The sequence below is a fragment of the Ascaphus truei genome, chromosome 15 (assembly GCF_040206685.1).
Source record: "Ascaphus truei isolate aAscTru1 chromosome 15, aAscTru1.hap1, whole genome shotgun sequence".
NCBI lineage: Eukaryota > Metazoa > Chordata > Amphibia > Anura > Ascaphidae > Ascaphus > Ascaphus truei.
Window position 1 is genome coordinate 7,002,022 of NC_134497.1, and position 13,791 is coordinate 7,015,812.

At 53.0% G+C, this 13,791-nt stretch overlaps 1 protein-coding gene across 1 annotated transcript; it reads left to right on the forward strand.

Moving 5' to 3' along the window:
• The first annotated feature begins 4,005 nt into the window (after nt 1–4,005).
• MTG2 (mitochondrial ribosome associated GTPase 2) lies at nt 4,006–10,591 on the forward strand. The gene is made up of 6 exons (XM_075571415.1): nt 4,006–4,078; nt 6,222–6,535; nt 7,331–7,478; nt 7,964–8,079; nt 8,784–9,002; nt 10,215–10,591. Exons 2-6 carry the CDS (start codon nt 6,335–6,337, stop codon nt 10,551–10,553), a joined length of 1,023 nt encoding a protein of 340 aa, XP_075427530.1. The 5' UTR covers nt 4,006–4,078; nt 6,222–6,334; the 3' UTR covers nt 10,554–10,591.
• The last annotated feature ends 3,200 nt before the right edge of the window (nt 10,592–13,791 follow it).

A 13,791-nucleotide genomic window follows, 5' to 3' on the forward strand; every position in this document is an offset into this window, starting at 1 on the left:
GCAACTTCCCTTACCTGCTCTTCAGTGACGCGTCGCCATGACAACGCAGTGTCATATGACACGTGGAGCCCGAGAGCAGGTAAGGGGGGGGGGGGGGCAAACTGAAAAGTTTGCGCACCCTTGGAGTAACCTACAAAGTAATTTACCACGAGTAAGGATTTCGAGGCAGCATCGGAGTATGAGTGAGCGCGGCGTTTGAAGAGTATATTTCTAGGAGCACTTTGGAGACGCAAACTGGCTTCTGTTTTCTGTCCTGATTTGTACATGAAATTCAGCATATTTGTTTTTAATAAGATATTTATTTAACACGTGGTTCATTTTAACCACTCAGTCGGTGAAATGAAGGAGGGGGTGTGGGGGGTGGGCAGGTCTGCTTTTAAATGGGGACAGGGGGCAGTTGACCCTGGACGGGCCTAATTCATGGTGCAATGCAGCGAATGCCCATCGTGCATATTTCATTGTGCGTTCCCAATCAAGGAAAATACATTTAATTGATCAAAGTTAGAGCACTCGACCGTCTTCATTTCTATTTCACACTTTTTGTGCAGCGCAGCAATGAGTTGCAGGCCCATCTGGGAGGATTAAAGATGGCTGCCCTTGCGATTTTCTAATAGCTGCTTCCTAACTCCGCACTGATCACGGGCCCCTCAGCGCTTACGCTGCAATCTTTCAGTTAAAGAGGCAATCTCTCCTAGGACCAAAGTGATCGCATTGCATTTTTTGTAAAGGGCTTGTATCTGGGTGATTAATAACCCTTTTTTTTTTTACCCAAATCTGCCTTCTATAAGTATTATTTATTTATTATTTAAAGTGAGACTTTGAGGGGGGTTTGATTTCCTCTGGCTGCTCCCTTCTGCGTGAGGTCACTGGGCGCTTGTACACACAGCTCCCCTCTTATCTTTATTGGCTCTCTGATACGGGGTAGAGAACGCTTGATTCACAGGCCCCTATCCCCATTCACAGGCCCCTATCCCCATTCACAGGCCCCTAACCCCATTCACAGGCCCCTATCCCCATTCACAGGCCCCTATCCCCATTCACAGGCCCCTATCCCCATTCACAGGCCCCTATCCCCATTCACAGGCCCCTATCCTCATTCACAGGCCCCTATCCCCATTCACAGGCCCCTATCCCCATTCACAGGCCCCTATCCCCATTCACAGGCCCCTATCCCCATTCACAGGCCCCTACCCCCATTCACAGGCCCCTACCCCCATTCACAGGCCCCTACCCCCATTCACAGGCCCCTACCCCCATTCACAGGCCCCTATCCCCATTCACAGGCCCCTATGAAACTCAGCGGGCTGATTAGGTGGTGTCGCAGCTGACCCGGGGCATGTGGTACAGTCTCTGCCCTTTTGTTTTTTTACTTGTTGCAGTTACATGGGCAGCACTAGTAATCAGTACTGGGACCAACACGCGGGGCGGCAGCTGCTGTGTCGCATCACTGAGGGCTTTCAGATCATGTTATTTGCACCATGCTACTGCCCCCCTTACAGTTTCAAAGCAGAGCTGGGGGTGGGTGACAGTGACAAGAGTCTGGTACAGCAGGGGGCTCAACTCCAGTCCTCAATAACCAACAGGCCAGGTTTTCAGGATATCCCTGCTACAGCACAGGTGGCTCAATCAGTCCCTGCTTCAGCGCTGGGATATCCTGAACACCTGTCCTGTTGGAGGGTGGGGGCGGGCTTGAGGAGTGGCGTTGAGCCCCCTGCTGTACAGGCCCGCCTGTACACCATGTCATTTTGTTTGTGTATTGCTGAATGTTTTAAACGAGCTTCATTTCCGAGGTCCGTGACAGGGGCTGTCGTGGACCTGCTTTTTAAGAAGAATATAAAAAGAAAATACAAACCTCCGTGGGAGTCTGTGTTATTTGCTGCACGCTTCATGCATACAGCGCTTCTGTTCGGTGTTATTTGCTGCACGCTTCATGCATACAGCGCTTCTGTTCGGCGTTATTTGCTGCACGCTTCATGCATACAGCGCTCCTGTTCTGTGTTATTTGCTGCACGCTTCATGCATACAGCGCTTCTGTTCTGCGTTTTGCTGCACGCTTCATGCACACAGCGCTTCTGTTCTGTGTTATTTGCTGCACACTTCATGCATACAGCGCTTCTGTTCTGTGTTATTTGCTGCACGCTTCATGCATACAGCGCTTCTGTTCTGCGTTTTGCTGCACGCTTCATGCACACAGCGCTTCTGTTCTGTGTTATTTGCTGCACACTTCATGCATACAGCGCTTCTGTTCTGTGTTATTTGCTGCACGCTTCATGCATACAGCGCTTCTGTTCTGCGTTTTGCTGCACGCTTCATGCACACAGCGCTTCTGTTCTGTGTTATTTGCTGCACGCTTCATGCATACAGCGCTTCTGTTCTGCGTTATTTGCTGCACGCTTCATGCACACAGCGCTTCTGTTATGCGTTATTTGCTGCACGCTTCATGCATACAGCGCTTCTGTTCTGTGTTATTTGCTGCACGCTTCATGCATACAGCGCTTCTGTTCTGCGTTATTTGCTGCACGCTTCATGCATACAGCGCTTCTGTTCTGTGTTATTTGCTGCACGCTTCATGCATACAGCGCTTCTGTTCTGCGTTATTTGCTGCACGCTTCATGCATACAGCGCTTCTGTTCTGCGTTATTTGCTGCACGCTTCATGCATACAGCGCTTCTGTTCTGCGTTATTTTCTGCACGCTTCATGCATACAGCGCTTCTGTTCTGCGTTATTTGCTGCACGCTTCATGCATTCAGCGCTTCTGTTCTGCGTTATTTGCTGCACACTTCATGCATACAGCGCTTCTGTTCTGCGTTAACTTGCAGTTAACACACGGCTCGTGTTTTTGTTAAGAGAGGAGGGAGAACGCAAGTTTTTTTTTTTTTTTTCATGGGACACAAGATTAATCCTCAGATCCGGCAGTTTAATTGAGCTAGAAACCCCCCCACCCCAGAGATGTATAAACGAGAAGTTAGAAAATTATATGATCCTTTATCATATACTCCTACTATTACCCCATATAACCGCTCCCTATAACTTCTATTGCTCCATATAACCGCTCCCTATTACTTCTCCTATAACCCCGTATAACCGCTCCCTATAACTCCTCCTCTTGCTCCATATAACCGCTCCCTATAACTCCTCCTATTACCCCGTATAACCGCTCCCTATAACTCCTCCTATTACCCCGTATAACCGCTCCCTATAACTCCTATTACCCCATATAACCGCTCCCTATAACTCCTCCTATTACCCCGTATAACCGCTCCCTATAACTCCTCCTATTACCCCGTATAACCGCTCCCTATAACTCCTCCTATTACCCCGTATAACCGCTCCCTATAACTCCTATTACCCCGTATAACCGCTCCCTATAACTCCTCCTATTACCCCGTATAACCGCTCCCTATAACTCCTCCTATTACCCCGTATAACCGCTCCCTATAACTCCTCCTATTACCCCGTATAACCGCTCTCTATAACTCCTATTACCCCATATAACCGCTCCCTATAACTCCTCCTATTACCCCATATAACCGCTCCCTATAACTCCTCCTATTACCCCGTATAACCGCTCCCTATAACTCCTCCTATTACCCCGTATAACCGCTCTCTATAACTTCTATTACCCCGTATAACCGCTCCCTATAACTCCTCCTATTACCCCATATAACCGCTCCCTATAACTCCTCCTATTACCCCGTATAACCGCTCCCTATAACTCCTCCTATTACCCCGTATAACCGCTCCGTATAACCGCTTCCTATAACTCCTCCTATTACCCCGTATAACCGCTTCCTATAACTCCTCCTATTACCCCGTATAACCGCTCCCTATAGCGTGTGCGTCCCAAACATTCGCCAATGATGTCTGTATTTATTTAGTTATTTAAAGAATGGGAAATACATCTCGGCAGAAAATGCTACAGTCCTAAATCTGGATTATATTATGTCCCGGCGTCACAGGGGTTAAGGGAAGTTGACATCCAGTTTGAAGAGCTTCTGAACTACAAAACAGAGCATGCTGGGAACCTGACCGGAAGTGATGTCAGAGGAAGACTTTTGGCGATGAGACTCCTGTAAGGTAACATGTGCAGAGAAAGTGTCACCGACACGGAGGCATTGTGACAACTGGGACTCTGGCAGCCTGAAGGACAGGGGAGAGGGGGCAGTGCCTGAGAGAGGGGACAGGGGGCTGAGAGAGAAGGGACAGGGAGAGGAGGCAGTGCCTGAGAGAGGGGACAGGGGGCTGAGAGCGAAGGGACAGGGAGAGGAGGCAGTGCCTGAGAGACGGGACAGGGGGCTGAGAGCGAAGGGACAGGGAGAGGAGGCAGTGCCTGAGAGAGGGGACAGGGGGCTGAGAGCGAAGGGACAGGGAGAGGGGGCAGTGCCTGAGAGAGGGGACAGGGGGCTGAGAGCGAAGGGACAGGGAGAGGGGGCAGTGCCTGAGAGAGGGGACAGGGGGCTGAGAGCGAAGGGACAGGGAGAGGGGGCAGTGCCTGAGAGAGGGGACAGGGGGCTGAGAGCGAAGGGACAGGGAGAGGAGGCTGGGAGAGGGAAGAGGGGACAGGGAGAGGGGGCAGTGCCTGAGAGAGGGGACAGGGAGAGGAGGCTGGGAGAGGGGAGAGGGGGCAGTGCCTGAGAGACGGGACAGGGGGCTGAGAGCGAAGGGACAGGGAGAGGGGGCAGTGCCTGAGAGAGGGGACAGGGGGCTGAGAGCGAAGGGACAGGGAGAGGAGGCAGTGCCTGAGAGAGGGGACAGGGGGCTGAGAGCGAAGGGACAGGGAGAGGGGGCAGTGCCTGAGAGAGGGGACAGGGAGAGGAGGCAGTGCCTGAGAGACGGGACAGGGGGCTGAGAGCGAAGGGACAGGGAGAGGGGGCAGTGCCTGAGAGAGGGGACAGGGGGCTGAGAGCGAAGGGACAGGGAGAGGAGGCAGTGCCTGAGAGAGGGGACAGGGGGCTGAGAGCGAAGGGACAGGGAGAGGGGGCAGTGCCTGAGAGAGGGGACAGGGGGCTGAGAGCGAAGGGACAGGGAGAGGAGGCTGGGAGAGGGAAGAGGGGACAGGGAGAGGGGGCAGTGCCTGAGAGAGGGGACAGGGAGAGGAGGCTGGCAGAGGGGACAGTGGCTGAGAGAAGGGACAGGGAGAGGAGGACGGGGGCTGTTAGCAGGGGGCTGAGAGAGGGGACAGGGAGAGGAGGACGGGGGCTGAGGGAGAGGAGGATGGGGGCTGTTAGCAGGGGGCTGAGAGAGAAGGGCGGGGGCTGAGAGAGGGGACAGGGGCTGAGGGGGACAGGGGCTGAGGGAGAGGAGGATGGGGGCTGTTTGTTAGCAGGGGACAGGGAGAGGAGGACGGGGGCTGTTAGCAGGGAACGGGGCTGAGATGTTTCAGAGGGATCGATACATGTGTTATTACACCGTACGCTTGTTTTCAGCCATGTCGGAGCTGGGGTGACATGTAATCCTTTTGATCACTGAGAGGGTGAAACCAGCACCTGAGCTCTGTGTATAAACTGGGATACACATACTCCCCATAATGTCTGCTCCTCATAATGTCTGCTCCTCGTATTAATGCAACGGGTGTCTTTGTTTAGGGGACAGGCACTCACCAAGATAATAATAATAATAATAATAGCATGTTCTTGTATAGCGCTGCTAGTTTTACATAGCGATTTACAGAGACATTTTGCAGGCACAGGTCCCTGCCCCGTGGAGCTTACAATCTATTTTTTGGTGCCTGAGGCACAGGGAGATAAAGTGACTCGCCCAAGGTCACAAGGAGCTGACACCGGGAATTGAACCAGGCTCCCCTGCCAGTGCCAGTCCGTGTCTTTACTCGCTGAGCCGCTCCTACACACACACACACACACACACACACACACACACACACACACACACACACACACACACACACACACACACACACACACACACACACACACACACACACACACACACACACACACACACACACACACACACACACACACACACACACACACACACACACACACACACACACACACACACACACACACACACCACCCCCCCACACCCGGACCGTTGATCCTTTCTTTCAATTAATACTATAATTGATCCAGATGTGCTGGTCTCCTTCATTTGTATGTATCCAGCTTTCACTGACCCGAGCCCCCTGATACACCATTGTATGCGTGCCTGACCGTTCCGGTATGTGTGTATAAAGTACAGAATCTTTATAATACGGCAGAGGGATGATACCGATGTGGCCCAGAAGCACATGTCAAAGCAGTTGTTAAAGTGACATGATGGTGGCTTGGTGCTGTGCACGGTGTATCCGGCAGTGACGCTTTGTAGGTAGGTATGTCAGCTCTCCGGCTGCGTGTGTTGACACACAGTGTACGACTGCGCTGGGCTCTGGCGTGCCAGCTGGTGCCTCCTCCGTCCGTGTCGCATGGCCCTCCCGTCTCATCGTGCCAGCGGCTTCTGTCCACCGGCTACCCGCTTTCTGCCAAGCACCGCGGACTGGTCAAGAGGAAGAGTGACCTGTCTGAGAAGAAGCTGGTGAGTGGAGGACAAGAGGTGACTCTCCTTCATCTCAGTCTCTCCTCCCTCTTTCTCTCCTCTCTTTCTCTCCCCTCTCTTTCTCTCCCCTCCCTTTCTCTCCCCTCCCTTTCTCTCCCCTCCCTTTCTCTCCCCTCCCTTTCTCTCCCCTCCCTTTCTCTCCCCTCCCTTTCTTCCTCTCTTTCTCTCCCCTCCCTTTCTTCCTCCCTTTCTCTCCCCTCCCTTTCTCTCCCCTCCCTTTCTTCCTCTCTTTCTCTCCCCTCCCTTTCTTCCTCTCTTTCTCTCCCCTCCCTTTCTTCCTCTCTTTCTCTCCCCTCCCTTTCTTCCTCTCTTTCTCTCCCCTCCCTTTCTTCCTCTCTTTCTCTCCCCTCCCTTTCTTCCTCTCTTTCTCTCCCCTCCCTTTCTTCCTCTCTTTCTCTCCCCTCCCTTTCTTCCTCTCTTTCTCTCCCCTCCCTTTCTTCCTCTCTTTCTCTCCCCTCCCTTTCTTCCTCTCTTTCTCTCCCCTCCCTTTCTTCCTCTCTTTCTCTCCCCTCCCTTTCTTCCTCTCTTTCTCTCCCCTCCCTTTCTTCCTCTCTTTCTCTCCCCTCCCTTTCTTCCTCTCTTTCTCTCCCCTCCCTTTCTTCCTCTTTTCCTCTTCTTGGGAAAGGGTTACCTCATTTAAATGTGATTTAATTCATGTTGGTAAGTGACACCTGGGCCTTAACCCCAGCAATGTATAGGAGGCCGCTCTGGCAGAGAAAGTGTTACGTGCTAATGACACAGGATGACTTCACTGACGCCATCACTTCCTTTCAGACGCGCTATTTTGTGGATCAACGCAGGGTCCGGGTGTTGGGGGGAGCGGGTGGGAAAGGAGCCAGCTGCTTCCTCAGCGAGCCCAGGAAAGAGTTTGGGGGTCCGGACGGAGGGGACGGAGGAAACGGGGGGCATGTGATCCTGAAAGGTAATGGATGGCTGGCAGTGAGTAACAGTGTTACACAGGGATACTGAGACAGTAAGAGTTACATTGTATCACTAAGCAGGCCTGGGTAACACTAAGTCTCCTTGGCATGGCCAGGAGAACTGGCTGCATGCCATCCCTACTCCTGAGTGCCTTGTTGCTTTGAAAATGAGTGTTGAATAATCCAAATTGCTCTGCAGTGTGTTGCGAGCCCCTCTGACAGTGAAGGGGTTAATATGGTCTCACCCCATTTAGGAAGGGATACCGCAACCTTTTAAGACACCTTTTTATAAACATTGCTTTGGTTTCCCACCGCACTATGTATGTACATACGTACCACCAGCCATGTACTTGGCGTGTCACAGCAGTGACATAATAACATAACACATAATGGGAAGAAGCGCTTCCGACATAAACGTAGCATTGGGAAAAGGAGTCCCTGCCCCGCAGAGCTTACACTCTCATGAGGTCACGTCTCTGTCTTGCAGTGGAGCCACGCGTGAAGTCGCTGTCCGCCATCGTCCCGGTGTATCGGGGTAATGACGGGGCTCCCGGAGGCACCAAGAACTGTTATGGAAGCTGTGGTCCGAGCCTGTATATCAGGGTGATTATATCTTTATTCAGACAGCGCCAAGCCGCACGCGCGGCACGTCACAGAGATATAATACAGGGGAGTGCCGTGTACACCGCGGCAGAAGGAAGTCCCTACCCCGAAGGGCTTACCATCTAAAAGTGTGAGGGTTCCAGAGAACACACGGTACCACTGCTTTTTATTAATACGTGCACACACACAGATGTGCCAGACTTCATTGTTCCCTCTTGGTGGGGTATGTAGTGATATTTTGCACCAACGCTGCCACTGAATCCTATGGAAAGAGGGGGATATTCTGCATTGTAACGGGTTACGCCGCGTTATGGGGGACCCGTGAAGCCTGTTGTGTACTGGTCCATTTCCACGGCAAACAAAAAGGCATTTCTTCGGTTCCTTGGAACATGGCCGGGTACATCTTGGTGTCGTTCAACTGCATCATTCTTGTCATATCGATTTATTATTATTATTATTTATAAATAAACATTGCAAATCCCCCCTCCCCCCCCCCCCCCCCCCCCCCCCCCAAATAAGTGCGTCATGGATTATCCTGTGAGAGAAATCATTGCATGCCCATCTGGCAAAGGGGTTCAAGTCTTTGTAGTGGGAGTTTCGGTTGTGTGAGCATGTGGCTGCTTTTGTATCCCAGCTCCTTTGGTACAATAACGATAGATTGCAAGCTCTTGGGATCAGCCGGTGGTAACTCTCTGCATTCTCAGGTCCCTCTCGGCACAGTAGTGAAAGAGGACGGCAGGCTCGTCGCTGACCTGTCCCAGCCAGGGGAGGAATTTGTGGCGGCTCAGGGAGGTTTCGGGGGCAAAGGAAACCGATTCTTCCTCAGCAACGAGAACCGAGCCCCGGTGACGGCCACGCCGGGCGAGCCGGGCGAGGAAAGGGTTCTGCAGCTGGAGCTTAAAACCATGGCACATGCTGGGATGGTGAGGGGTCACTGTGCCGATCCTCAGGGGTGCGGCGTGCTGATTGGGCGACCAGTACGAGATGATATCACAATGAGGTCACATCTAACGGCTGTCAGAATAATAATAATAGCATGTTCTTGTATAGCGCTGCTAGTTTTACGTAGCGCTTTACAGAGACATTTTGCAGGCACAGGTCCCTGCTTCGTGGAGCTTACAATCTGTTTTTGGTGCCTGAGGCACAGGGATATAAAGTGATTTGCCCAAGGTCACAAGGAGCCGACACCGGGAATTGAACCAGGTTCACACTCAGTGCCAGAGTCAGTGTCTTTACTCACTGAGCTGCTCCTTCAATAATGCACTATGACATCATTCAGAATAAGAGACGTTCTAATAACGCCCTATGACATCATACACAATATGGGCTGTTCTAATATTGCCCTATGACATCATATGTAATAAGGGCTGTTCTAATATTGCCCTATGACATCATATGTAATAAGGGCTGTTCTAATAATGCCCTATGACATCATACACAATAAGGGCTGTTCTAATAATGCCCTATGACATCATATGCAATAAGGGTTTGTATAACAATACATCATATACAATAAGGCTTATTTAAAACAATGTGTGTATATCTTTATATAGTCTGGTATAGGAATCACACAAGGCACTGCGGATGTTTCTAAATGCTATTTAATGAGCCAAAAAACTTAGCGACGTTTCGACCAAAACGCTCACCACTTGAAAAAGACCGCTTTGGTCGAAACGTCGCTAAGTTTTTTGGCTCATTAAATAGCATTTAGAAACATCCGCAGTGCCTTGTGTTATTCCTATACCAGTGTGTGAGTTGGGTTTCCAGCAGAACTTCTTTCCACATACGGGCACCGGTAAATATAAATGATTTTGTATCTTATGGTGTGCTGTAGTAATCCTCATTTTGCGCTATATCTTTATATCGCGCCATTCATGTACACGGCGCTTTACAATACACATGACATAATAATATAGCACACAGGGAATAAGCGCTTCAGACAAAACAATAGGAAAAGGAGTCCCTGCCCCGAAGAGCTTACAATCTAAGTGGTAGGTAGGAAGGTCGTACAGAGGTAGTAGGAGGGCGTTGTGTAAGTGCGTCTGCAGGGGGGCAAGGTCGGTGCATCCGAGATTTATAGTATAGTAACCATGTACTATCACGTGATATAGGATCATGCCTGTCCTGTTTTCCAGGTGGGGTTTCCCAATGCGGGGAAGTCCTCTCTGCTGCGTCTTCTTTCCAACGCCCGCCCCGCTGTGGCGTCGTACCCCTTCACCACCCTTAACCCGCACGTGGGGGTCATTCAGTATCCGGATCACGAGCAGATCGCTGGTAAGTGGCTTTCCGTCCCGCAGACTTCGACCGATGCCTTCAAATCTAGCCCGGACCCAGTGAGGGGCCCTAATATTCCAGGGGAGCATCGCACACACGTGTTCCCCTCCCGGTGGGGCCGTTATCTGCATGTCATTAAAGGGTCGCGTGGAAATAAATCGCTTTCTGCTGGTAAAGCGCCCGTTTCGTTCTCCATGTAAGAGCTCTGATCTTGAACTTAAGCGGTTTTTCATTCAGGAAATAGAAGTGGTGGCATATTAATGCCCGGGGGGTTAAAATGAAGCCCGGTGCAGTGTGCAGGTCACCGTGGTATCCTCAGAAGCTGGAGATTAGGAAAATCAGGTGTTTTAACACTTTTTCTGTTTTTTAAGGGAAGGGCGTGCTCATATGAGTTTCTGGGGGGAGCCGGGGATTGGGGGGGGGAGACTGGGATTTGGGGAGCAGGGAATTAGGGGGGGAGTCTGGGATTTGGGGAGCGGGGAATTGAGGGGGGGGAGCCTGGGATTTGGGGAGCAGGGAATTGGGGGGGGGAGCCTGGGATTTGGGGAGCGGGGGATTGGGGGGGGGAGCCTGGGATTTGGAAAGCGGGGGATTTTCGGGGGGGGGAGCATGGGATTTGGGGGGCGAGTTGCTACTTTATATAATGAAATTATAAAAAAATACATGAAGAGATCTCTCTTTTTTTTTTTTTGTTTTTTGTTTCAATCAATTTGTATTTGTTTTCCAGTTATAATCAGGGGGGGTATGTGTAGGGTGGATATAGAACAAAAAAGAAGGGGTGGGTGGGACAAAACCCACCAACATAATTAAATGAACAGTACAATACAGAAATATTTCTTCTTAATAACTGTAGAAATAATATTCAACAATAATAATAGGCCATGTTCGGAGGGGGGCGAGGCAAGAGGCGTTGGTGGTAACAGTCCTACTAATTTCCTGGACTTTAGCTAGACTTTGGTTTGTAACCTTGGCGGGGTTTTTTTTAACGTAGATCCCGTAAGGGACGGGGGGAGATAATGGGATTTCACCACGTGTGGTCCGTGCGTCGGGAATACGTTAGTGAAGCGTTGCAGAATGTATTAACTCCAATCATCGTAACATCGGACGCCCCGCTGTGCGCGAAAATCTATTGGTGTATTTTATATGGACAGGATTAATTCAGACGTTCTTCTCCCAGCGCTATTACTGCGTGACTTAAGTGGCCTCGCTGCGATTTGAACACACGTGCAATCCTACATAGCTTGGGGTGGGGGGTGGAGGGCGAGTGGGGGGGAACGACCTTAAACTAATGTAACCATGCTAAAAGCAAATATTAGGCCCGGGGTAGAGATGGCACTGCCATGAGTATACTGGGGACTTAAGTGACATTGCCATTTTAAGACAACAAACTGCTACAGTGCAGGGAAATGTATAAAGGTGACACGGTGTTCCTCTGTTACTCACACACGCTCTGTTACTCACACCGCTCCTTCCTCTCTATTACTCACACTACTCACTCCCCTCTGTTACTCACACCCGGCTCCCTCCCCTCTGTTACTCACACCCGGCTCCCTCCCCCTCCTGTTACTCACACCCGGCTCCCTCCCCCTCCTGTTACTCACACCCGGCTCCCTCCCCCTCCTGTTACTCACACCCGGCTCCCTCCCCCTCCTGTTACTCACACCCGGCTCCCTCCCCCTCCTGTTACTCACACCCGGCTCCCTCCCCCTCCTGTTACTCACACCCGGCTCCCTCCCCCTCCTGTTGCTCACACCCGGCTCCCTCCCCCTCCTGTTGCTCACACCCGGCTCCCTCCCCCTCCTGTTGCTCACACCCGGCTCCCTCCCCCTCCTGTTACTCACACCCGGCTCCCTCCCCCTCCTGTTACTCACACCCGGCTCCCTCCCCCTCCTGTTACTCACACCCGGCTCCCTCCCCCTCCTGTTACTCACACCCGGCTCCCTCCCCCTCCTGTTACTCACACCCGGCTCCCTCCCCCTCCTGTTACTCACACCCGGCTCCCTCCCCCTCCTGTTACTCACACCCGGCTCCCTCCCCTTCTGTTACTCACACCCGGCTCCCTCCCCCTCCTGTTACTCACACCCGGCTCCCTCCCCTCCTGTTACTCACACCCGGCTCCTCCCCCTCCTGTTACTCACACCCGGCTCCCTCCCCCTCCTGTTACTCACACCCGGCTCCCTCCCCCTCCTGTTACTCACACCCGGCTCCCTCCCCCTCCTGTTACTCACACCCGGCTCCCTCCCCCTCCTGTTACTCACACCCGGCTCCCTCCCCCTCCTGTTACTCACACCCGGCTCCCTCCCCCTCCTGTTACTCACACCCGGCTCCCTCCCCCTCCTGTTACTCACACCCGGCTCCCTCCCCCTCCTGTTACTCACACCCGGCTCCCTCCCCCTCCTGTTACTCACACCCGGCTCCCTCCCCCTCCTGTTACTCACACCCGGCTCCCTCCCCCTCCTGTTACTCACACCCGGCTCCCTCCCCCTCCTGTTACTCACACCCGGCTCCCTCCCCCTCCTGTTACTCACACCCGGCTCCCTCCCCCTCTTACTCACACCCGGCTCCCTCCCCTCCTGTTACTCACACCCGGCTCCCTCCCCCTCCTGTTACTCACACCCGGCTCCCTCCCCCTCCTGTTACTCACACCCGGCTCCCTCCCCCTCCTGTTACTCACACCCGGCTCCCTCCCCCTCCTGTTACTCACACCCGGCTCCCTCCCCCTCTGTTACTCACACCCGGCTCTCTCCCCCTCTGTTACTCACACCCGGCTCCCTACCCTCTGTTACTCACACCCGGCTCTCTCCCCCTCTGTTACTCACACCCGGCTCTCTCCCCCTCTGTTACTCACACCCGGCTCCCTCCCCCTCTGTTACTCACACCCGGCTCCCTCCCCCCTCTGTTACTCACACCCGGCTCCCTCCCCCTCTGTTACTCACACCCGGCTCCCTCCCCTCTGTTACTCACACCCGGCTCCCTCCCCCTCTGTTACTCACACCCGGCTCCCTCCCCCTCTGTTACTCACACCCGGCTCCCTCCCCTTCTGTTACTCACACCCGGCTCCCTCCCCCTCTGTTACTCACACCCGGCTCCCTCCCCTCTGTTACTCACACCCGGCTCCCTCCCCTCTGTTACTCACACCCGGCTCCCTCCCCCTCTGTTACTCACACCCGGCTCCCTCCCCTCTGTTACTCACACCGGCTCCCTCCCCCTCTGTTACTCACACCCGGCTCCCTCCCCTCTGTACTCACACCCGGCTCCCTCCCCTCTGTTACTCACACCCGGCTCCCTCCCCCTCTGTTACTCACACCCGGCTCCCTCCCCCCTCTGTTACTCACACCCGGCTCCCTCCCCCTCTGTTACTCACACCCGGCTCCCTCCCCCTCCTGTTACTCACACCCGCTCCCTCCCCCTCCTGTTACTCACACCGGCTCCCTCCCC

What these genes read in the sequence shown, in the direction of transcription:
- MTG2 (XM_075571415.1), top strand. Translation starts at nt 6,335, where the DNA reads ATGTCAGCTCTCCGGCTGCGTGTGTTGACACACAGTGTACGACTGCGC. An exon ending in GGGGCATGTGATCCTGAAAG is followed by an intron (nt 7,479 to 7,963) that starts GTAATGGATGGC and finishes TCTGTCTTGCAG; the next exon opens with TGGAGCCACGCGTGAAGTCG. An exon ending in CCATGGCACATGCTGGGATG is followed by an intron (nt 9,003 to 10,214) that starts GTGAGGGGTCAC and finishes CCTGTTTTCCAG; the next exon opens with GTGGGGTTTCCCAATGCGGG.